General features: G+C 32.9%; 1 protein-coding gene and 3 pseudogenes across 7 annotated transcripts in view; 3 read left to right on the top strand and 1 right to left on the bottom strand.

Annotated features, from left to right (window-relative positions):
• Positions 1-26,974, bottom strand: part of PHTF2 (putative homeodomain transcription factor 2) — a 119,614-nt gene that overhangs the window by 28,734 nt on the left and 63,906 nt on the right. For 5 of the 7 annotated variants that reach the window (XR_002781583.1, XM_011365214.2, XM_011365215.2 and 2 more), the window contains exons 3-7: positions 24,516-24,572; positions 15,522-15,591; positions 14,723-14,881; positions 8,504-8,669; positions 7,408-7,572 (exon numbers count right to left, since the gene is read on the bottom strand). Coding sequence is in view for 6 of the 7 variants with exons in the window: in XM_011365214.2 (XP_011363516.1) it covers positions 7,408-7,572; positions 8,504-8,669; positions 14,723-14,881; positions 15,522-15,591; positions 24,516-24,572 (617 nt within the window). In the remaining variant the exon portion in view is untranslated. The remainder of the gene's footprint in view (positions 1-7,407; positions 7,573-8,503; positions 8,670-14,722; positions 14,882-15,521; positions 15,592-24,515; positions 24,573-26,974) is intronic. The other 2 variants (XM_023533646.1, XM_023533645.1) reach the window with 1 other exon arrangement.
• Positions 2,424-2,542, top strand: LOC111743115 (annotated as a pseudogene).
• On the top strand, positions 12,112-12,230 carry LOC111743128 (annotated as a pseudogene).
• On the top strand, positions 25,066-25,181 carry LOC111743158 (annotated as a pseudogene).

Genomic DNA, 26,974 nt, shown 5'->3' with positions numbered 1-26,974 from the left:
CCAGTGAGTGAAAAAATGGTTATCCAAAAGAAATGGTTAGTAGAAATATAATGTAAGTCCCACACAAAATTAAAATGTGCTCAATACAGATTAAGTCTATCATTAAACATTATTAAAAAGCAATTATGTTTAATTAATTTAAGCAAATCCCCTCGAATTTTCTCCAGAGTATCAGTTTCGCAAAAAAAGAAAAATAAAACTAGTATATTGCCTACATGTAGGTCAAAAAACAAGTTTTTAAAAATGCTCCAAAAAAGTTATCTTTAACACTAACGTTACTCAGTTCTCTTAGAATTTTTTAGGACTGTGCAGGCTTAGAATTCCCCTATTCTAAATGTTCATTTTGGAAACAAAGAATCAGAAAGAAAAAGAGGTCTAACTGACTTATTCAAAGTCACACAGCCAGTTAGAAGCAAACATGGCACTAGATTACAGACCTTCTGATGAGGAGGTTAATTATGTTCTCTGTATTAGCTCCAACCGCCCACTCTTTGGGAAACTGCCTGTTAGAATTTCTTCGTAACACACATATCAAAGCCTAGAAAGTTTCTGTCTTATACTAACAAGCCCCTCCCTCCCCTTCCTGACCTTCTGCAAGGATATTGAAGGAGACAGACCATACTTCCCATAAGCTCTACAGAGCTCCAACGCTTTCTAGTCATTCAGAACACATCTCCACAGAGTTGCAAGACTCAGAAGCCCAATCTTCTGACCTTTTTCTTTCTATATGACCCTAAGAAACATGGAGAGACCAAAGGAATGAGCCATAGAACAAAGATCATTTACAAGTAGCAGAGGGAGGGAGAAAAATGGATAACAGTGGAGAGGAGAGGAGAAAGGGCAAAAACAAAATAAAAAGTGCAGAAAAACTTGAGACCTTCTCTGCTTGAGGAAGAAAGTGATAGAAACATCGGTTATCAACTATTCCTTTTCTCTCTCCCGTAAACATTGTGCAACATGTATCTGTGGGAAAAGACCAAAGGAAGTGAAGTTACTTGATATCCTGAAAATGTGAGAACTCAAAAATAAGGAATTTTCTGGAAAGGTGCATGGATATTACACTAGGCTGGTAAGGGAGGGAGGAAAAGGAGGTGAAGGAAGACTGGAAAGTTAGTAAAACCATTAATCAGACTGGATATGCAAGAGGAAAAAATTATGTGAGAAGAAAGATGGAAATCTTTGGACCTGAACACCCAGAACATCCTAAGATCAGTAGGCAGCTGAAAACAGGCCTGGAAGCCAGTATTCAAAGTGGAAAAAGTGGCTGAAAACTTGCAGAATGAAATAGAACCCAAGGGAAAAAAGATAACGGCCCAGTGAAAAGGGCTTTGAACTAGTAATAACTGATGTTTTAAGGATTATCCTTTCCTTACCAGAACAGGATAAAGACTATGTTCAGAGGAAAAAGAGTGTTACTAGCATCCATTCCATACGACACCTTTCAGCTATCTCCCATTTCCTCCCTTCCTTATCTCTGCCTTCTTCCAATCTTCTCTGAGTTGTTTCTCTCCCCACTATTTCCTCAAAGTACATGTAACACTATCAGGAGACATGAACAAAAAATTACTAAGCTACAGTAGCTATCTGGTGTTTCTCATGAACTAAATGTAGATAAGTTACAAACCAAGCTGAAATGACAAAGAAAATACTAAATATAAGTGCCACCCTCAGAGTTTATAAAGTAGCTGAAAATATAAATCATGCAGCTTGGCAGTGGTAATAACAGCACTTGCAAGAGTACTGTTGGAGAGGGACAGCAGGGGCAGCCCCTTCGAAAACAATTTTAGGGTGGGGTGCAAGGTGCAGCCCAGCAGGTTTGGGAGATGGGCTACATACAGAGGATTAATTGAATAAATAAGTATATTGAGAACAACGGGAACTTGTTTTTCAGTGACAGAGTAGAAAAATATAAATAAATATAAAGAGGAGAAAAGATAAAATGAAGCTATCATTGCAAATTCATGTGTTTATATTATATCTAGATAGATATAGAAATAAATGTAAATCTAAAGGGATACATACATACACACATACACACATTAGCTGTACCTACTGGAAAAAGCCTGGAGGTAGCAACATCCCAGTAGTAATGAGCACACCTAGCACTCAGATCTTGGTTTCTACATACTACTGTCCTTTAAGAAATAGCTGATTCCAGGGCTAAGGCAGAGGAAGTACAAGGTGAACTTGAAACATTTTGTTGTGCCAAGAGGTAAGGAAGTACTCAAAGAATGATACAGAAAAACTGCTCGAAGGGGCTCCACTGGCCAAATTTAGGACAATCTGATCATCAAAATAAATCATAGTAACAAACTAAATAAAATAGAAATCCATGAATAAATAAACAAGTGAATGATTTTCCTTAAAGTAGATGTAAACTAATAAATGCAGAAGGAATGATGGAGTTGCAAAAATCACCATTTGTCTACGGCCATGCCACCCTGAACATGCCCGATCTTATCTGATCTTGGAAGCTAAGCAGGGTCGGGCCTGGTTAGTACTTGGTTGGGAAACCACCTTAGAATACCAGGTGTTGTAGGCATTTAAAAACAAACAAGAAAACAAACTCAACCAATTGTGAAAAAAAAAAAAAATCAACATTTGACAACCGTTATAATAATTCAGGCAAGAATCATCAATGGAAGTTAAAACTAGAAGGTAAGGTGAGATGAGAAATGACTTCTTTTGATAATATTATTTGTACCCCTACACAAGACACTTACTGATTATAAAAAGAAAAACGAAATAAAGTTACAATGGAGAAATCTGGCAGACACTATCTTAATCAAGAAACTAATGTAAATATCATTAGTAAGGGAACAAATTTACATTATTTGCCACCTGACAGAATGCAATAAGAACAATGTGTCACTTCTATGATATTTCTGCCAAAATACATAACTTCATGAAGAAACATCACACTACTAATCCAGTAGTGTTCTGCTAAATGTTAAACGACCAGCTCTCCAGGGGTAAAGAATCCTTGTTTGTAGTATTTCCTTATTTCTATGGTGTAAATAATCCCTCTCTCGCAAATCACTCGCAGCCAGATCCAGAACATCACCGGCACAAACCCAAATTAAGGGACATTCTACAAAGTGACTGTCCTAAATAGTCTTTAAAAATGTGAAGAACATGAAACTTGTTTTTACAAGTACAAACTGATTAGGGCATTCTTGGGATGTGAGCATAGAGTACTCGCTGAAAGGAGAAGTGGTAGGAGAGCTAAATTCCAATTAATGTAGGTAAAAAGGGTCTAAAACTGTGACTGCTCCAGGTGAAGTTTAGTTTTACCTCTAACTATACTATATAATTCATATTGTAATTAATAGCTGAAAATTAAAACTTCACAGAGTATTAATTTCTTCTCAAAAGTAACCAAGAATTAATTGGTAACAAGTTACCAAGAATTACTGTTTAAGTCAGTCCTCTCATTCCCTTGTTTTAGGAAGTAAAAATATTAGGGCAAGGTAGTGGGAGAGATTTATTTAAAAAAAATAAATGTTGCAAATTTCTACTTAAGACTATTTTTTAAAGAGAAGCTACTTCTATTTAAGTGAACTTTAAAACATGTACAAAAATAAACTGAAGCAAGGTATATAGCATTTTGATTTTAAAATAAACACATATATCTAAATCATCATTCCCTACCAAAAAAAGCAGAGTAGAAAGAAGTTGGTATTAGGAATTAAAGTATAGAAAGAAATGGTACACTTTAGTACTATCCACAAAATATTTATCTTTTGATGGCATTCCATGAGTCACAGGAATCTGGGCAGTGAGGTTAGTGGTATCTTGAAAACAGGAGACATACAAGTCTATACTGATTTTACCTATTCCATGATAGAAACAGTATTGCACTGGATTGTGAACAAAAAGAATTTTTTAAGAAACAATGTGCAATTTCATTGCCATGTTTGAGGCTTACAGTTTTTTAACTAGATCACCACTTTAATTTTTGGATGGCATGACCTATATAGAGTTTTCTTTAAAGTATTATGCTTGACTTTCAAATGGGATAGCTCTATGTCAAAAATACTCTTAGGAGGGAATGACCTTTAAAACTATATGTAAAAAGTCACCTTAGTTTGTTTGTGAGACAAATGATGATCTTGGCCTTTTCTGAAAAAAAATGCAAACAAATGTATACTCTACGCCATAAATAAATCATAAGACTGAACATGTTTTTCACATTAAAAACTTTAACCAAAAAGTTAACAGAACTTTTAAAGAATTCACTGGCTTATAAAACCTCAAATCTGTTGTACCAGTGTTTCTATATCAAAAACCTAATCAGGTAATCAAAGACACTTATGGTACTCTGTACTGCCATGGAAAAAAAATGTTGAAAAGTATTTGTTGTTGCTCTTGAAAATATTCAGAATTATATAAATAGATGCAACTAAAGATCATTCTTTCATTATTAAAAGACATTAGAGAGTTGCTAGGGGGGAAAGTTAACAGTAGCAGATAACTCTTGTTCTAGAACACAGTATAAAATTTCTCATTCTGCTCTCTTTTCCACAAGGTTAGGCATCAAGGGGATGGAGAGGTAAGAGAATGTAGAAAATCTCAGATACACAAAAATGACATAGGTGCCTATGTATTATCATAACTGCTATCTAGAGTTATTCATACACCTTGATTACATGCTAACATAGACCTTCAAAGACTTTTGGGCCCCTAAGTGTCCTCTATAACACATAAGTTTAAGAAGTGTGTGTCAAATTAGGTTTAGTTATGGTACCTGTAATCTTTCTAGGACCAGTCCAACTCTAAAGTATAGTGACTTTAGCGAATTTAAGGAGTTATCTACTTATGGCTATAAGTCAGTCTTTAAAAATCTAGGATATACTGGCATTTACATGGTCTTTACCCTTGTCTATGGAAGACAGGCAGCAGAGCTTCACCTAATTTATAGCTTAAATGACTGAACTATTTAAAGTCACTAAAAACCAAATTTTAATCCTTGTACCAAAAATTTCTGGTGGGTCTGCCTACTACTCTATATTATACAGTGTACTCCATTACTTGAAGAAAATCAATTTGTTAAATCTTTGACTTTAGTTAGGGTTAAAAACGGTAAATATGAAGGCAAAATGGGACAGAAAACTTTAAGGTAGATCACTAGGGCATATGAGTTAACATATGACCTGGTTTTAATCTGGTATCTGTGTCTTATGCACCAAGTCAATTTATACGTTACTTTTTCTACTCAAAACGTATAATTCCTATTGACTGTTTTTCAGTGTTGTGACAGCAAACAAATCTTAAAGGACATGAAAGAAAACAGGATCTATCTGAATTCTGAAATAGGTATTATGCTGAAGAGATGTACAATCTAGAAGTAATTCTTCCTATTCAATACTTTTAATAGAAACTATAATTATGCTAATTTAAGACTATAATTCACTGAAATTAAAGTACTAAATCCTTAGGAAATACGGTTGATTTCTACATTATTTTAAACTGATACTTTCTTTGGCTTTGTTTTCTCTTTTACAATAATTCCTAATTTATTGTGAGAAATACTATGTATGCCTTGTTTTAGAAAGAATAGTTTCATCTTGAGAATGAAATGTACTTAGAGATGATAAATAAAGCCTTCTCAACTTATAAATACAGGTTATAAAAATAATTTTCATCCTAATAGCTAGAAAAATCAAAAAGACATCATACAAAAAGCTTAGATATTTGTGTGGTTATACATTTATTTTTCCATCAATTATGTTAATTCAAATAACTTAATGGAAGTACTCAGCTTTTCAATTTTTTATCACCAGAAATAATTTTAAGTCTCAGTTGATATTTCAGTTTAAGCCCTGACATATTAAAGCCTGAAAGAAAATAACATCAAAATTTCAGGACTCAGTTTAGAATTTCTAAAATTAACATTTTTCTTAAAATCTTTTTGTACTTAATATTTAAAAGTTTTATTCATATGCTGGCAATTCAGTCCCAGAATGAGGTAGTTGAAAACAGTGCATCTTTAAAAACATTTAGATGATAGCTATCATGATTAAAGGGAATAAATTCAAAGGGATTTAGCCATTATAATATCAGTGACTGGTAGTCAAGATCATACTACAGCCCAAAGGAAGGAAAGTGAAGTCTGAATCTCATTTGAGAAACATGGTAGACACAGTAGAATTCCAAAGGCACCAACCTACTAAGTTAGGGGCATTCTGAATACAATATCACTTCTGAGCAACCGAACCCAACAACTAAATGATTTCCCAAAAGCAAAACATATCAACTATATTATTTACAACCGTTTATCAAAAAATCTTGAGAAATGTTTAAGAAACTGACTTTGCAGTGATAAAACTGTCACATTCTCCTATTTGAAAGAGAGCTATTTATAAAAACAAAAAAAACCCCACAAAGACTAACAGAGAGATATAGACAGAATCCAATGCAATTTAAAAACCAAACAAAATGCATCTGGAGGAAGCAACTTAATGCAATGGTCCTGCAAATTATGAAAATTATGGAGAATTTCCCCCAAAATTATAATCTATGAAAATATGTCCAGGGCATAATTGCTTAATTACATAATGAATGATAAACTTTATCATAAGAGCACAATCACAAATCAATGAAACAATGATATTAGTAAAGGAGTTAACAAGTGACCAAAATAGTTATTTGCAGTATTCCTTTTCTTGATTTATTAATTTAGCAAGTTTTATCAGTTATACTCAGAATTTTGATCACAGTTTTTTAACTTGTTTCAAATTTATTATATGTATATGTACACTAGTAATATAACCCTTAACTTTTTTGAATTAACTATTCGAAATAATAATACAAGATTGAGTTAGATTTAATTTATTTTTGAAGTCCGCCATAATTATATGTCCTTATCTGGTAAATCTTTAATGGGGTACAAACTATACAAAAAGCCTTATATATAAAAAACAGAATTTCATACTATGATACACATTTTCTTCTTTTAAACAATGCCTTTATGTTTTATTTCAGATAATTTTAGATAATTGAGGAAGGCTTAAATAATAAAGTCTCATACAACTCTTTATTAATATGTTATTAACATGATATACTAATAAAGCCAATTTGATCTACAGTGCTGACAAAAATAAAATAACCAATTTAATAAAAGTAAAAGAGTACTTGAGAAATCACAAAAGAAACCAAAATCAAGAAATCCTAACTAGTTATACTTTGATGGTATATATTCACGCTCAAATATAGATATATTTACACATATCCCAAAGTAAACTTTATGGTCTCTATTTCCCATTATCTATAGCATTATAATTTAAAAACAAAAAAAATAATAGGGCTGTCATATTTAAAGTCATTAATATTCATTACTGGAGACTGAAGTACCAGAAAAGGGATAGTGCATCTCTACGACATATAAAGCCTTGAATAAATACAAACCCTGATAAAAAGAAAGCAGCATGCCAGAGATCTCTGAAGACAGCGCCAACGCTGTAGGAGGTGCTTGTACCGAAGCTCTGAACTGCTCCCTCTTGTGAATTATCTGTGGTACTAGAACCATCTCCTTCCCTATGTACTTCCAAATGGGCTGCTTTTCTTAATTTCCTTCATTAGAAGAGATTGAGAATGGAAGGTAGCTTTAATATTTTAACAACCACTTTCTCAGTAGTATGTTCAAAATTTTGGTAAACATAAACACAGGAACTTTAATACATAATAAAATTCAGATTTACTGGATAAAAGTTAACCCAAATATAAAGTACATTTTCAAGACCAATTTCTATAAATGTCAAGGTATTGTTCCTTGCTCATACTGACAGGTCAGTTGTAAGTATAACATCGGACAGATATTTACAAAAGCATTTCTTCGCTATTTGAACACCACTTATCTGCAGATGAAGAAAGAAGAAAATTTAGGTCAAAGAGAATTATAACCTAACTGATCAGCAATGCTATTTATCTAATGTAGGTATTATCTTTTCAAAATGAAAAGGGCTTAAATCTCAACATCCCGAACTGCAAATGTCATGATCTCTTAGCAACAATATTCAAGAGGAAATGTTCCAAAAAACCTTTAAAAGAGAACTCAATTGTGCGGAGTGGCCAGTGAGAATTGCTATGTTTATTTAATCTAGGGGACAATATTAAACAGCTTCAAATAGTATTTAATAAATAGAATTTAGCTAAAATTTTTTCTTTGCTCTTGTTTTTGCCCAAGCATCTCACAAGATTTTGTAAATAGTGAGAATTATTAGCAACTTCACCTAACATATATATATTCCTTACATTGATATTAGGTGCCTCAGAAATGAGCTTCAAGAAAGAAAACAAACAAACAAAATGAAAACAAAAACAGATATGTGGTCTCAAAAAGGCCTTGAAGCAAATACAGAAACTAAATCATTTGGTAACTGATTCTGAAAACTGCTTTATTTGAAAGAGCAACTTTACAAGATCACATTTTATTCAAGTCAAGAACAATTCTGGATTCAAATTACAGAAATCTACAAAAAGATCACTTTTAAACAGACAGTACCTTCTTCTTTTACCCCCCGTACTTAAAGGAGGCTTGGGTGTTCTTGTTGAAACAATCTGACAGTGCACAGTTCCGAGGAGCAGCATCAGCCATACTGGCCCAATCACTTCCGTCAGAGGTATGTTATGTGGGCTAGAAGCGGAACAGAATAACACTATTGCGGCAACTACAAAAGGGAAAGAAAATATGTTTAATTATAGATCCGACAGTCTTCTTCTAAACTTTAAAAATCGTCTTAACACTGCTTCTTGCAAGATCATTTTTCTAAAATCAAATGAGTTTAAATGTTACTCCAGACAAGCTCTTTCAGACTATCTTATTGGTTGCCACTGGCTAACCACACTGTTCAGTAATAAATTCTTGGAACAAGACAACACTGAACAGTCTCTAAAGTACACACCTTAATACTACAATGAAAACCAGATGCATATGAATCTAAGGCCACCCTTGGTAAGATCCCAGACAATCAGCAGAACCACACTAACCTCAAGTGCACTTATTTCTTTGTTTAACAAACAAGAAAGTCTATGATAAGTAGATAATAAAGCTATAAAAAGCTTCCTTTCAACAGAGGTCTATCTACTCAGAATTAATAACATAAATTTACTTGGGCATATTTTTCAGGGAAACCACTAAACACCCATTAATGCTAACTGTTATCGCATGAAGAAGAAAAAAAAATTTTTTTTGCCTGCTCAGGATCCCTTAGGCTTTGTAGACATAAACTCTCAATATTTTGGGAATCTACCTCCTTTATCTGTCAATCAAATGGTCTTATTTCTCTCACCTCAGGGATAGACATATAATCTAGGCTTGCCACAGCCTTAACTCTGGGCACAGTAATTAATAAAAAGATGGGCATGTGACCTAAGCAGGGCCAATCAGAATCTTTTTTCCAGGATTAACAGAGGCGCTTGAAGAAGCCCTTCTCTAGCTCACAAACACTACAGACTATGGAAATATGAAACTGCCAAGGGCACCTCGGCCACTACTCAGAAAAAGTTTTCCTAAGACTGAGACCAGCATGAGGAAAGCAGAGTTGAAACCATAAAAAGTGAAGACATCATCTGAGCCTCCAGATCTAGCAATGCTTGAATCAAGGGCCTAGGAGTACCTAATTCTGTTGAGACAATTGGAGAATTGTAGTATTAAAAGATTTTTGTTCATTTTGTTAGGTGTGAGCATTGTAATGTGACTGTGTAATATATATATTTGAAGAGATGCATACTGATACATTCAGGGGTAAAATATCATGATGTATATAATATACTTTAACAAAACATTAAACAAATATGCCAAAATGTTAAAAACTACTTAATCAAATAGATGGACACATAAGTGTTTAGGCTGACTATGTAACTGATCATCTACATCAGGACTCTTTTGAGAGTAAGATGAGAGCTGTTAATAAAAGCATGAGGACAACACATAAGCTTGGATAGTTGGACAGTCCCAGGCAGATTGGAATATATAGTCAGTTTGGTTACTGCACAAGTCTATCTAGTTTCCTGGGTCTTTTTATTTTTAAAAAACTTTAAAGATAAGCAACACAAATTAAAACAACAAAAAAAAAACATTTTGCAAAAGCTAGTTTGTATTTGGTTTCTGCCACCTGCAAATGAAAGAATCCTGGTCTAGCACACTAAGATTTAAGGTTGAAACATCATTTTATCTTCTAATATGTTTAAGAAGTATCATAAAACAAATTTCAGCTTTATATTCTCCTGAGTAACAAAAGTTTCTTTAAAAAGAAAAAAGACTAATTTTTTAAAATGCCAATCATCTTTATGAATCCTGAAATTTAACTCAAATTCTCTGTTTTATAACAGAGTCTGGAATTTGGAACAATATAGAGTTTTTGTTGTTTTTAATATGAACTCTAACGTGACCTTAATCAAATTCCTTAACTTTTTTGAGCCTTAGTTTATTCTTCTGTACAAAAAAAAAAAAAAAAAAAGTAATAGGTACATAGGTTTCAACTGGGGTAATACATGTAAAACACTTTGAAAAGTTCCTTACATATAGTAAATGTGTACCTAACATTGGTAAATGGTACTTCATTAGCTATCATTAACTTAACTATCTTTTAATAGGAGTGGGATGCAAATAACTGCTTAAGAGGTTCAGAATTACAGGCACAAAGAAGAACATTTTAAAGAATTTCAGATTTGATATAACCTCTTATTGGTTATTTAACTGTACTCTTTCAGCCCTATGACCACCATTCCCTGTAATACTAGGGCTGGGTACCTAAAAACTGTATTTTCTATCTCAACAAGAGGCTGTGAAATTCTGCCAACAAGAAGCACTAGAAAAGGGGAGAGGAAAGTCACTTTATTACTGTCTTTTTTTCCTTCTTTCTCCTTGCTATGTTTCTCAAAGTGGTCATGTCCCTTCCATGGCCTCAGCTCCTGAGGCAGTGGTTCTGGTATCATCTTTTGTTCCCTCCTTGAGTTAAGAGTTAGAAGATATTAGGAGAAACTGTCCACATCTCTAAGTTACACTTATTGATCATTCAATGAAGTCCTGTGAACTAGACAGTACTGTTGAAGATTTCTGCTAGACGATACTTCTAGGGATTTCTCCAAGAGATCAACTAAGACAAAATGTTATTTTTCAGGCACAAGTAGTTCAAAGGCAGGGTTTTATATATTGGCCAAGCAGAACTCTAGAGACAATCATGAGGAATATAAAATTTCTAAAGTTCAATTTTTAGATATGTCAATCTTGAGGATTTAGTGGCAGGTGTTAGGCACTGAGAGTAGAAAGACAAGACATAGTCTATGTTTCCTACCCCTCCTCAGTTTAGGGTGGACATATAAAGAAACAATGAAAATACTTATTGTATTGCATATTCCCACCCTCCAAATTCCTATGTTGAAGCCCTAACCCCCCAATGTGACTATGTGTACAGATAAAGCATACAGATAAAGCTTATAAGGATGTAAGAAGGTTGAAGTCATAAGGGTGGGGCTTTAATCCAATTGGACCAATGTTCTTATAAGAAGAGATACCACTCACACACAGAAGAAAGGTCAGGCGAGGACACAGTCAGAAGGCAGTCGTCTACAAGTCAGAAAGAGAAACCTCACTAAACCCCAACCCTGATGGCAACTAATCTTGGACTTCCAGTCTCCAGAACTGTGAGAAAATAAATTTCTGTTGTTAAAGACACCCAGTCTGAGGTATTTTGTTATGGCAGCCCAAGCAGACTAATAGAATACCTAGGATAAATGCCATAATATACATAAGAAAGATATGCAACTAAATTAGGAGGTTATGAAAGGCTTCTAAAAGGAGGTGATGTCTGATGCCTAATCTAACTTTAAGAGAACAAACAGAAGTTGACAAGGTAAATAAAAGGGCAAAGGACTATCTAGGCAAAGAGTTCCATGTCCAAAGACATACGAGCACCCCCTCCCCCTCAAAATAACTAAATAAAAGCAATGTTTAAGAAACAGCAGAGTTAATTTAGTAAAGTCAAAGTTGAGAGAGAGATATAACAAGGATCTGGCTGAAAATTTGACTTATATCTTAAAGTCAATAACTAGGAAACAATTTAGTCCTTAAGTGGCTCGTTTGAATTTGTAATTTTAAAGGTAAATGGAGTCTATGGCCATGTCACCCTGAATGCGCCCGGTCTCGTCTGACCTCAGAAGCTAAGCAGGGTCGGGCCTGGTTAGCACTTGGATGGGAGACCACCTAGGAATACCAGATGCTGTAGGCATTAAAAAAATAATAATAAAAATAAAAATAAATAAAAGGTAAATGGACAGAAAGTACAAGATATAAGAGGGCTCTTGGCAGTAATCTAGACAAGAAATGGTATAAGCAAAAAGTAGGGATGGAGCTGAGAATATAAAGTTGAGATAATTAAAAGACATGTCATTGAAGTAAAAAAAAAAGTAAGTGAATTTCAGACACAATTTGTGAACTTCTAGTTACAATGGAAACATATTTTCTTCAAAAACTAGAAAGCAACAGTGGTTACAATCAATGGTACTGATTATTACTCTAATAAGCAACTATTTCTGACTTAGAACAGTTTTCTCCTCAGGTAAGCTAGAAAGCATTACAAGATAAATATACTTAGATTAAGCTCTCTTAAATCCTTTTGAGAGCAAAGCAAACACAAGAAAGTAAATCAATAAAAATTAAGATAAAAATACATTTAGAAGAACTATCATAAAATGTAATGCATTACTTAGCAACAACAAAGGTCAACTTCTTGACAGCAATTATAAGTTGTATGAAAATCCTTGGAAATGTTATTAACTTAATTGTAGGCATTCTAGAAATTTATCATAAGAAAATAATTCAAAATATAAAAATACTCCACAAAACTAATATGTTCACTTCAGCATTAATTATAATAGCAAGGACAGCAAAAAGCTTAAACGCCCGATATTGATGTAGGATAGGGTATTTTCCAATAATTGAAAATTATATATTTGGTGACAGAAGGAAATCTATCACTGGGTAGTGAACACAAAACACAATATTTTTACAACCTACAGTTGAATTGTATACTTGAAACTTATTGGTTTTTTTTTTTAATTAAGTTTATTGGGGTAACATTGGTTAATACAACTATATAATTTTCAGGTGTACATTATAATTTAATGTCTATATATTCTATTGTGTGTTTACCATCCAAAGTCCAGTTTCCTTCAGCTACCATATATTTGATCCCCTGAAACTTACTGGATTTTGTTGATCAATGTCACTGCAATAATTTTTAATAAAAAATAAATCAGTTACTGCAAAAATATATATATTTATAAAGACTGACTGATACTTGTTATGACATAAGGCAAGAAAAATACAATTGTTTATACAGAATAATCTCAACTATATTAAAAATGTTACAAAGTAAACTAAAAGGCAAGATTATGGGTGGGTTTTTTTCTTTAGTGTTTTCCTACATTTTGCAAATTTTGTGCAATGAACGTGTGTAATATCTTCAATTAGAAAAACACAGTCTATTAACAACAATCACAAAATGTTCATAGTTCACTCACTCCCTTTTATGTACATAAGATATAACCTGGCTTAAAGGAAATAACTTTACCTAAATAAAGGTATGTAGTTTTTATTATATTTTCATTTACTTAAAAGAAATTATCTTTTACTTAGCGTTTGTTGATAAAACATATTTAAATAATCATTCAGAATTACAATCTTGTTTTTAAAAAAGACATTAAAAAAACTGAAAGAGTACCAACTAAATTAAGATCATTGCTTTGTTAGATACTTCTGAAGATATTCTTTATGGTATCATACTAACTCAGGTGCTTTGAAAATAATTTTTTTAATTGAAATAAAACAATTTCTCCCACACATTTTATAAATATAAGACAATACTGAAATGTCAGTTCCAGTCAGGAATTTTAAGTTACCACTTTAACCTCTGAAACTAATATAATATTGCATGTTGACTATCATTTAAAAATAAAAATTAAAAAATATTACCACTTTTTTTTATAACCAAGCCTTATTGAATGTGAATGGGTTCTTCAATACTACAAACACTTTAGAGTGTTGTATATTATGCATTGTACACTGCTGCTATGACTTGCTTTAGAATGCTGCTGTGTTGGGAAGCAGTATAACAGAGTTAAGAGCATGCGGCTCTAGGTCAGGTGGCTTAGACTTGAACCTGGGCTCTACCATACTTGGTGATTATGTGACTTTGGGTCCTCAGTTCCTTCAAGGTCTCAAGTCTATAAGCTAGGCATAATAACAGTACCTATACTTCACTGGGTTGTTGTGAGAATTAAATAAAAATCTGTGAGAAACACAACAGTTCATGGTATGTAGAATTTCAATACAGAATGATGACAATCTCAGATCACAGTGGTTAAAAGAAAAAATAAACCATAGCTGAGGCAGGAAAAATGAACCTGTATTAAAAAAAGACTGGTGAGGTACATATATGTGGAGGGTATATTTTGAAGAGACGTTTTAATTTTTACAAATTCTCTTAATTTGTATTTTTCTTTAGCCATCTACAAATTCAAATTTTTATTAAAATATATTGAAAAATAACTGCTGTTTTCTCAAACATTTTTAATATCAAACCAGTCTTATTAAATATTACAATAATGGTAGATCTTCATACTTGGTAGTACTATACATTTTTTATAAAGCCTTAGTAACACTAAAAATATAATATCCTGAAAGTTAAAAGCAAAATATATTTCTATTACTTAATTATACCTTGAAGAAGATAAAGGACAAGAAGCCAGAAAAAGATGACTTTTGATGTTACTTGTAACCACCACCGGAAGAAAAAGGGGAAAAATACAACTCGAACAATTCCCTTTCTAGTCAGAGAAGTCCAAGGACTTTCAGGTTTTGCTTTAGCAAATGCAGACCCTGAGAAAAGTAAAATAAAATGACAGAGTACATTTATTATTCTTTAATTTCCTTAGAGAAAAGATTTCAACATTTGAAGAAAAACAAAACATGTACAATTTTATTTTGTACTATACTATGAATAAGAAATGTCCAATTTCAGGTAGTAGACACTTCTGAAGACATTCTTCATGCTATCATATTACCTTGGGTACTTTGAAAAAATTTTTTTAATTGAAATAACAGAATTTCTCCCACGCACACATTTTATAAATATAAGGCAATATTCAAATGTCAGTTCCAATTAGGAATTTTAAATTACCACTTTAACTCCTGAAACTATTATAATTATTGCATGTCAACTATCATTTAAAAATATTTTTTAAAATATTATTACTTTAATTTTTATAACCAAACCTTACAGTTTGCTAAGCAAACACAAGCTGTTTTTCTTTTGTACTTATTTCTTGGAATGATCTTTAGTGGGAGAAAAACTAGTCAATGGTATCTAAATGCTTCCATTCTTTCCTATACAGTTCCTGCCTTCGTTTAGGTTCACATTGTTTTTTTTCTATAAACATATGTATCTAACCCATTTGGAATTCTGTTTCTTCAAGGTCAATTTCTAATTGCATTAAGCATTTATTTATCCAAGGCTCACCTCTTACAAGATCAACATCTATGAGGTCTGGTTTCACATGCGCTGTTTTCTTTGGTTTATTCCTTAAACCCTATAATATATTAAAAGTAGTATTGGTAAGAGAGTAGATCTTGAAAGTCCTCATAGCAAGAAAAAAAAACGGTTTTTATAACTACGTATGGAGACAAATGTTAACTAGACTCATTGTGGGGATCATTTCTCAATATATACAAATATCGAATTGTTATATTGTACACCTTAAACTAATATAATGTCTATTAAACCTTAATAAAAAAGTAGTATTGGAATTCTATATATAAATCCAGAAGAGCAGAAAAGAATCAACTTCTAAAGATTTCAATTAAAAAAAAAAACCTTCAAGTAACAGTGGACAAAAATGTAACACGTTATATATTTGCTGTAAATGGAACATAACTTATTACATAATTGTAATAAATTTTATTACTTTTCAAAAAGATAAATTTAGGAATGTGTGTAACATATGATACCTGTTTATTACTAAAGGTAAAATCCTAAAACAAAGACTACTGCTACCAATCAATTTGGATGTATAAGGTGAGATGGTCCAGGAGACTATGTTGGCCCCAGATATGCATAGGAGAGTGTTGAGGCTGGCTGAGAGTGCAGTGGCTCTGAAGGGCCCTCAAAGTGTGATGCTGAAGGCATTGCTACATAAAGCAGTAGACCACAGAGCTGAGGACAGACAGAGATGCAGACTTCCCAGCAGATGTCAGTATGTAGGGGTGATATCAGCTGAGACCCAGAAAGGATGATGCATATCATAGGGTTGCCACTATGTTCACATGCCAACCACTAACCAGACAACAATGCCACCTAATCACCTCAGAACTTAGATGCCATGCGCAGGAGGTGGAAGAGGGGGAAAAGCAGGAATGGTGAACTGAATTAGTCTAAACTCGGAATTACTAAGTTTCTGCCATTAGAATGGGAGTAGGCGTGAAGATCAAAATCATTGAAAAAAACTATAAAATAAATTAAACACACTTTGTAATTTAAGAGTAGGATGTTAAGAATTGGAAGAGTTTAGGCTTAACTCCTGAGGAGCCAAGTGCTAAGAGATAACACAGTGGTTAGATGATTTATTATTCATTCAATTAACCAAGTAATTATGCAGTGCTTCATGTGGTCCTAATCCCAGTGACAATGACCACCTAAGTAAAAATCTCACTAAGCACTGTCTGCATTTAAAACAAAGAGGACACCATCTGAGTTTGGAATTAACTGAAATGTTTAAACCAAAAATGTACCCTAAAATCAAGATGCCATTAACCTTTGAACTCATGCAAATATTCTGTCCAACTGAAGTTACAAACAACCCAGAGATATAAAAACAAAAAAGAAAGAGTCAGGGTTGAAGATACAGCCATGATAATTTTATATTCAGTTGATCCTCATACTCATAGATTCTATATATGCAAATTTACCCACTCACTAAAATTTATTTGTACTCCAAAATCAGTACTCAGTAGTGCTTCTGCCGTCATTTGCAGATATGTGCAGTGGCCGTGGCAAAAAATTTAAATCACCCAATGTGCATGTTCCCAGCTGAGGTCAAACAAGGCAATGCTCCACTTTCTTGTCTCAGCTCTCATATTGTAAGTATCCTTTTCACAGTCTATTCAGTGCCATGACTTTTTTTTCCATTTTTTGTGCTTTTTGTTTGTAATTCTGTTGTTTAAAATGGCCCCAGAGCATAGTGCTGAAGTGCCATCTAGCACTTCTAAATGCAAGAAGGTTGTGATATGCCTCTGAGGAAATGAGTGTTAGATAAGCTCTGTTCAGGCATGAGTCATCGTGTTGTTGGCCATGAGTCCAATGTCAGTGAATCAACAACACATATTAAATAAGGGGACTTTCAAAAGAAACATACATAAAACAAGGCTAAGTACTGATCAGCTGACGAAAGGGTTGTTACTAGAGGCTTGCATGAATTTAACTCTGTATTTCCCCTAAAAGCAATGGTCACTATTCATTAATTCAGAGTTCAAGATGGCTTTACAGAACATAACTACTGAGAATAATGAGAATCGACTATATCTGTATTTCATTTCTCATTTTAATGTCATGATAGAGTGGCTGATAGACTATAAATCATTCCTGATATTTTGCCAATTAGAAAGGTAATTCAAATAATACATACATTTAAACAAAATTTCATTAATAAAGCACTACTTAGATTTGGTATGAAGTGTATTATGAGATTTTTACCTTTATAAGTGCCAACAAATTTGAAAACAGTAACATATTTTATTTACTTGTCTTTTATATGTTCTTTAAAAAATAATTTTAAAATAACCTTCTTGCTAATATTTTACGACAAATCTAAAATTTAATTTACTGCTGTATACCTAAAATTTTAATCAAGATTGCTTTAAGAACTTAAAGACCTCGCTAGAGAAATAGTAAATTATCTTGTTTTTCACCAGGCTCATTCTCTTGACCATTTTGTATGTGGCTCATTTCCTATTTATATTTCATTAAAATATTTATTTACAGCAAATTGCAATGTTTGATAAAACTTCCCTTTCAAGGTAGCCTATCAAAATATTTGAAGGTTTAAAAAAAATAATTGCCAGTTTTGATAAAACTTTCCTTTCAAGGTAACCTATCAAAATATTTGAGGGTTAAAAAAAAAGCCAAAAATATTAGAAATGAAAAAATTTTTAAAAAGAAATCTAACACTGATGATTTTATTCACAAAAATAAAAAATATTAGCACCAAGACGTGGGCATTCATAAAATCTGATTTTAATTAAGTAGATATTTTAAGTTGGAAAATTTTTAATTCGTTTAGAGTAAACTACATTTGCACAAAATAGCATAGCTTTCAGTACTAACTATGGAACTTTAAAAAATTTTACATGGGAGAAATAGACTTTAGTTGGTGAGCATACACAGACATTCAATTATGTTGTACACTTGAAACTTATATAATGTTATTAACCAACATTACCTCAATAAATAAAAAAGAAAATATAACAAAAAGTTTGCGTGAACAAAAAAAGAACACTAAGTTAATTTAAAAACATGATTTCAAAAATAACTAATTTAACTAGAATATAGAAACAATCATTAATAAAAGTCAGCGATGAAAAGGAGAAATTACAACAGATGCAGAAATACAAAGGATCATGCAAGAGTACTATGAAAAAGTATATAACACCAAATTCAATAACCTAGAAGAAATGGATCAGTACTTAGGAAAATATAACCTTCCTAGACTGAATCAAGAAGATTTGAAATATCTAATTAGACCGATCAGCGGTATGGAAATTGAAACAATTTCAATTTCAATGGCTTCACCAGTGAATTCTACCAAACATTCAAAGAAGATCTAATACCTCTTCTCAAACTCTTCCAAAAAATCGAAGAGGCAATATTTTCCAACTAATTTTATGAGGCCAATATTACCCTGATATCAAAACCTGGTAAAGATAACACAACAAAAGAAAACTACAGACCAATATCTTATAAACACAGAGGCAGAAATCCTAAATAAGATACTAGCGAACCAAATACAGCAACATATTAAAAAGATTATATACCACAATCAAGTGGGCTTCATCCCAGGGGCACAGGGATGGTTCAACATATGCAAATTGATTAATGTGATACACCACATAAACAAATTAAAAAATAAGAATCATATGATTATATCAACAGATGCAGAAAAAGCCTTCCACAAGATACAGCATCCATTTATGATCAAAACACTTAACAAAATTGGTATAGAAGGAAAGTACCTTAACATAATAAAGGCCATATATGACAAACCCTCAGCCAACATATACTTAATGGTGAAAAACTAAAAATTTTCTCTCTAAGATCAGGAACAGACAAGGCTGTCCATTATCGCCACAGTTATTCAATATAACATTGGAGGTCCTAGCGAGTGCAATTATGCAAGAGAAAGATACAAAAGGCATCCAAATAGGAAACGAAGAAGTCAAACTGTCGCTATTTGCAGATGACGTGATTCTCTAGATAGAAAACCCTAAAGACTCCACAAGAACACTACTATAAACAATAAGCAAATACAATAAAGTCTCTGGATACAAAATCAGTGATCAAAAATCCATAGCGTTCCTATACTCTAATAATGAAGTGTCAGAAAAAGAAGTGGAAAAAATAATTCTTTTTGCAATTGCAACAAAAAGAATTAAATACCTAGGAGTAAATTTAACGAAACATGAAGGACCTATATAATAAAAACTACAAGACCCTATTAAAAGAAATCGAAGAAGATACAAAGAAATGGAAAGATATTCCGTGTTCTTGGGTTGGAAGAATCAACATAGTTAAAATGACCATATTACCTAAAGCATTATACAAATTTAATGCAATCTCCATCAAAATCCATTGGCATTTTTTAAAGAAATATAACAAAAAATCATCAGGTTTGTGTGGAAGCACAAAAGACCCTGAACTGCCAAAGCCATCCTGAGAACAAAGAACAAGGCTGGAAACATCACTCTGCCCGACTTTAAATTATACTACAAAGCGACAGTAATCAAACCGGAATGGTATTGGCAACAAAACAGACACACAGACCAGTGGAACAGAATTGAGAGTCCAGAATTAAACCCATATTGGTATGAACAAATAATTTTTGACAAAAAATGCCAAAACATACAGTGGAGAAAGGAAAGCTTCTTCAATAAATGGTGCTGGGAAAATTGGAAAGCCACCTGCAAAAGAATGAAACTAGACTATTGTCTATGACCACACACCAGAATTAGCTCAAAATGGATTAAGGACCTGAATATAAGACCTGAAACAATAAAATGCATAGAAGAAAACATAAGAACTAAGTTCAAGGACCTTGGACTTAAAGAGGATTTTATGAATTTGACCTTAAACGCAAGGGAAGTAAAAGCTAAAATAAATGAATGGGACTACATCAAACTAAAAAGCTTCGGCACAGCAAAAGAAACTGTCGACAAGGTAAAGACACAGCCATCCGAATGGGAAAATATATTTGCAAGCAACGCCTCCGATAAGGGCCTAATATCCAAAATATACAAAGAACTCATATGACACAATAACAACAAAAAAACAAACAATCCAATCAAAAAATGGGCAGAGGACCTGAAAAGACACTTCTCCCTAGAGGACATACAAATGGCCAACAAATATATGAAAAGATACTCAACATCACTAGCTATTAAAACCACAAGGAGATACCATCTCAAACCTGTTAGAAAAGCTATAATCAACAGGACAAGTAATAACAAATGTTGCCGAGGATGGGGAGAAAAAGGAACCCTCATACACTGCTGGTGGGACTGCAAATTGGTACAGCCACTATGGAAAACAGTATGGAGGTTTCTCAAAAAACTAAGAATTGATCTACCATATGATCCAGCAATCCCTCTACTGGGCATTTACCCCAAAGACTTGAAAACCCATATCCAAAAAGATATTTGCACACCGATGTTCATAGCAGCACTATTCACAGTGGCCAGGACATGGAAGCAACCGAAGCGTCCTACGATAGATGATTGGATAAAGAAGCTGTGGTATATATAAATATATAATGGAACATTAGTCATAATAATAGATGAAATACTGCCATTTGTGACAATCTGGATGGACCTTGAGATAATCATGCTAAGTGAAATAAGCCAGACAGAAAAAGTTGAAAAATCACATAATATCACTTACATGTGGGATATAAATCAGAAAGCAACAAAAGAACAGGACAAACAAACAGAGATTCATGGACATTGACAATAGACTAGTGGTTACCAGAGGGTTGGCAGGAGGTGGGGTAGGGAGTAGACGGGGTAAAGGGGATCAAATATGTCATGACAGAAAGAAATCTAGCTATGGGAGGTGAACAAACAGTGTAAGTATATATATGCCTTACTGTTAAAGTGTACAGCAGAAACTTTTTGGATTTCGTTTACCAATGTCACCATTAAAAAATTAATTAATTAATTTATAAAAAGTAAGTAGAAACAATCAAGTACTATGAATACACTTTATCTCTAAGAATTCAAATAATATATTCTTTACTGACTATACATTTAAAAAACTAGAGTAAATTCCTAAATTTCAATAACACAAATAGTATGAACTTTTGAATTGAAAGAAATTATAAATACACAGATAATGTTGAGCCGAAAAGCTTAAAGGGGCTGTTTAAGTTTAGAAAATACTTCTGTTCAATGATCCAGACTTCCTGTGCATGGAACTATTATAACACTTAGACTCCATCAAAGAATGTAACCATCAGTTTCACTTTCTTGACATACTGTTTAGTTCTCCCATCCCTCTTTTTCCTCTATCATAACTTTAAAGCACAGTTCTTTTCATTGAAGCTTTAAAACTCTTGTAGGTATTAAAACAGAGGGAAATTCCACATTTAATTTTAAATTTGAGTCAAGATGATCAGAAAATAAAAGTTTTCAGTTATAATTTTTTAAATGTTAAAGAAAAAATAATTTGCAACTTAACAAAAGACTTAAATAATGCTCTAGTAATATAAGCTCCGGGCCTTTCATTTAAAAAAAATAAACATTTCCCAGAAATATAGTTTCATGGCTTTCTTTGATTTCTTTAGTTGTCGCTAACTGCTTTGACAGATAATGAGCCAACTGATAACACAGAAGGATAAATTCAATACATTTGGTAGTGTTCTTTATGCAACTGGTGCAGTATTTTTGTTTTTTTCTATATCAAATATTAACATTAATATACCAGTTATGCACTTGTCTACTTTTCTCAGAATAAATGCAAAATTATTTTGCACTGTAAATAGATCTCTAGAATGTTTAGAAAGAATGGTTTTAGGCTTGTCACAAATTGACACTTTTAATTAAAAAAAGTAAGTTTTAACTCTTTGATTACTATTACAAAGTGTTATCTTTAAAGGCAGATATATTTCAGAAACAAGTTACAGGTCTTAGCCTTCCCTAAATTCATCCAGTCAGTGCACCAGGTAATGATTAATATAATCCTTCCTTACCCTAGCCACTATTTAGGCACTAAAACATTTATTTTTAAAATGAGGAATTACATAGCTAAAAGTAGCAATTTGTGATGAGTGGCTTAAAATTTTAAAAAATCATATATATATTTTGAGGTTTTTAAATTTAAAAAAAAATCCAAATGTGTCAACTGATAACGCGACCTCTCAAAGTACTTAACATTCACTGTCCAACAAGTTAAAGACTGTCAAAAATAAAAGATTTTAAGGCATCTTACTAGACCTCTCTGCCCCTCTTTATTTGCTTGACTATTCCAACTCTTCATGACACTCTATTGTCTCATGGATCTCTCCTCTTTCCTACTTCACTTACATCTTTTCCTGTACCTATCCATTAAATACTGATGTTTCCCAAAATTTTATTCACAGCTTTCTTCTTTCATCATTCAATGTAAATCTACTCACTCCTATAGTTGTATCTATATAATGTGTAGAATATATAATACATACAACACACACACACAGTTTACATTGTGAGGACTCCTAAACCTCTCGCCCAAGTACTACCCTTGATATTTCTAAAACAGAACTCTTTATCTGCTCTTCTAATTTCTCCTCATACTTAATGCTGCTTGAATACAGTTGTTAAAATATAAATTTAATTAGGAACTTTTTCTGCTTAAAATCCTTCAATGTCTCTCTCATTGTTTTTCCAGATCATGTCTAGACTCTTGGGTAAGGCAGTCAAGGCCCTTTATGATCTGACTTTCATTTTCATTTCTTGTTTTACTCCTAACCACCTTATCTCCTTCCTCCAACCAACCTATTACCAATCAAGCGTCTTCTTGAGGAGTCATGCTCCTTCCTTTATATATATTTTCATATGCTCTTCATTCTATCTGGAATGTTTTCTTCATTCTCCCTAATGTCTCTCAAACTTAGCTCATGAGTCATTTCCTTTGTGAAATCTTTCCTAACCTCCCCAAGGCTGCTCCTCCCTGTACTTCCCCAAAGAAACCTATACGTCCCTCTCTTAAATGGATTAGTCTCATCTGTAATTATGTATCTCGTCTACAAAATTATAATCTATTTCATTTTTTGTCCCCATGATTTAATCCTATATTTAACACACAGTAGGTACTTACTGAAAACAGTTTAAAGACTAAAACTAACAAATGGCAAAGAATCTTACTCTTCCTTACAGATGACTAAGTTATCTAAACACAGATTTATGGACAGATTTTTAAGTAACTAGAGACATTAGTTTTTAATCTAATGTAAACCTTTCCGTACAAAACAGAAAATGTCAAGCAACTAAAGTAACATTCTCTGGGCCCATATTAAATTTAGCTCGTGCAGGAACACACTGATTAGTACAATCTATGCAAATTAAAAATATAAATCTTATCAAAAAGAAGTGATTGCTGAGAAACAATAAATTTAGTTTAAAAAGTTTTCATGCTAGCAAGGTAGCCTATGAGAATGTATCAGCATAAGTGATTATATGTTCCAGAAGAAACTATCTACCAAAAAAAACATTTAAATTAATGCTTTATTTTCCTAAATTCTTTTTTTAAATGACCAACTTTTCAGCAACTTCATTTGCACCCAAGTCATTCTGTTAGTAGCACCAAAAAGCAAATCTCAATTAAGCAGAGAAGCATTTGCACAGGACCACTCAGGCAGGAAAAAATCCTGAAACACTTACCAGTTTAATAAACTGTACAGAACAATGACAGCATCAAAAGGGAGGAAAAGCAAACTAGAAGTATAAGGTGACAAGTAAAAGGGGAAAAGAGCTGACAAAAAATAATCATTAAAAATTAAATTTTAAAAGAACAGAAAGATGCTGGAAACCAAAGAAAAAATCAGAGGTAAAAACACAGAACTATGCCATCAGAAAAGAGTCTATCTTCTTTAAAGTTTGATTAGAATAAAAATAATTTATATCTTAAAAGCATGTAGAAAGATATTAAATAAAATGTGGTGAATAATCAATTTATAGAACTATATTTCAGAATATACAAAATAAAACTTATTACCTTGATTTCTCTTTGTTCAACAGATTTTTCCCATATTTGTTGATCATATGCTCCAATCTATGAAAACAAATAAAAGATAACACTACATTAAATGATCATCGTGAGTACCCATCCAATAGATATAACTCTTCTTGCTTTACTAGCAACTCAGCAATCATGCAGCACAGATTAGTATCAGCTCTGTCTCACAGTTCTATGATCGGTGCTGCAGCAGTTCTCAAAGTACGGTTTCAGGACCAACAGTTTCAGCATCATCTAGGAACTTGTTAGAAAAGAAATGCAAACTCTCTAGCCTTACCCCAGAGTTTCTGAATCAGAAATATGGGTGTGGCACCCAACTTTTAAAAATTCCTCTAGAGATTCTGATACATTACTAAAGTTAGAAAGCCACTGTCCTACGGAATCCTTTATTTTAAATAAATATAATTGCTACATTTCTGAGACATTCAAGAAAAAACTCTCAGACGTGGTTCCACAGTGTAGCAATTAACACATCTGCTTTTCATGCAGAAGGTCCTGAGTTCGTGCCCCAGTGGAGCCATGGTCCATGATCTACAGCCATGCCACCTTGAATAAGCCTGATGTCTGATCTTGGAAGCTAAGCAGGGTCGGGCCTGGTTAATACTTGGCTGGGAGACCACTTAGGAAGACCAGGTGCTGTAGGCATAAATAAATAAAATTAATTAATTAATTAATTTTAAAAAAACCACTCTCAAGTGATAAATTCTTTATGGAGTTATTTTTAAAGAAAATATACCAATATTCTATAGAATTAAAAATTGATAAACATGTAGACCACAATTAACACTTAAATTAAGGTTTAAATTGAAAATAAAGTCATAAAAGCAATCAAAGATACAGGGAAATCATCAGGAAGTACAATCCCTTGTAGTTTCTATGCCTATTACTCTTAGATGCTAGAAAGTTCTTAAACTATACATCTTTCCCTGGGAAGGATGAACAAACCATTTTTTCTGTTCTTCCCCATGTTCTCTGCTATTAGCTCCTATTGTCTCCAGTTTCCACTAAATTCTCTATATCTAACAGGACATTGAAATGGGTCAATGGTCTACAGTTTTAAGACTTTTCATTATTAGCATTAAAAGAAAATTAGAATCCTAAGAAATTAAAATTACTTCAGATAATTATAAATAAGAGATGAGAGACAGAGACTAGATATAGGCAGATATAAGAAAATTTCAAGAAAATATTTTGAGTCACAATATCATTCTACTCCCGAAGATCTTTTATATTTTAAAATCTTATTTTGAGAACTGAGAAACTGAGATAATGAGAATGGTTTAAAGATAGATGTGAAGAAAGTAGAATAAAATGATTTATCAAATGCTTCTATAAGAGCCCTTCATTTCTATTACTCTCTCTTACAAATTATTAATTCATATTAATTTCTTTGGTCCTTTAAATACTGTTTTCTTTTTCATCTCTTCTCTGTGACTCTTTTCTTATGATACATGATATAATATACCCTGCAGATTAAAACCTTATAATACTTAGATCAACCCACACAGACTGAACAACTCACTTATATGTAACTACAACTACCATCGGTCTCCATAAAGCAGGCCTAAGAAGCCCTAGGTAAGCAATGACCAATTAGTCAGGCCTAATGGTAGAGCTGCCTTGCAGCGACTACTTGCTCCTTATCCTCTTAAATTCTGAATTCAATCAAACAATCATTTTCCTTAAAGGCAGAAAAGTATGAGAACACATATTCCACAGGAGTAATTCTGCTTTAACTTGATTAATTCAGAATGACTAGGCTTAATTCAATCAAAATTTATTTTATTTATTTTTTATTAAGTTCATTGGGGTAACATTGGTTAATATGATTATATAATTTTCAGATGTACATTATAACTTGACATCTATATATTCTATTGTATGATTACCACCCAAAGTCCAGTTTCCTTCAGCTACCATAAATTTGAATCCCTTTGTCCACTTCACCTTCCCTCAAACCCTGTATATTTGACCCCCTTTACCCTTTCTACCTCGTGCCTCTTCCTTCACCACCTATCTTCTGGTAACCAACAGTCCATTGTCCAAGTCCCTGAGTCTCTGTCCTGTTCATTTGTTGCTTTTTAGGTTTATATCCCATGTGAAAGTGATATCATGTGATTTTCAACTTTTTCTGTCTGGCTTATTTCACTTAGCATGATTATCTCGAGGTCCATCCAGATTGTCGCAAATGGCAGTATTTCATCTATTATTATGACTAATGTTCCATTGTATATTTATATACACCACAGCTTCTTTATCCAATCATCTATCGTAGGACGCTTCGGTTGCTTCCATGTCCTGGCCACTGTGCATAGTGCTGCTATGAACATCGGTGTGCAAATATCTTTTTGGATATGAGTTTTCAAGTCTTTGGGGTAAATGCCCAGTAGAGGGATTGCTGGATCATATGGTAGATCAATTCTTAGTTTTTTGAGAAA

Source organism: Pteropus vampyrus, unplaced genomic scaffold, assembly GCF_000151845.1.
Source record: "Pteropus vampyrus isolate Shadow unplaced genomic scaffold, Pvam_2.0 Scaffold107, whole genome shotgun sequence".
NCBI classification, from domain to species: Eukaryota; Metazoa; Chordata; class Mammalia; order Chiroptera; family Pteropodidae; genus Pteropus; species Pteropus vampyrus.
Note: the sequence above shows the minus strand (reverse complement) of the source record. Positions and strands in the feature narration are given on the sequence as shown.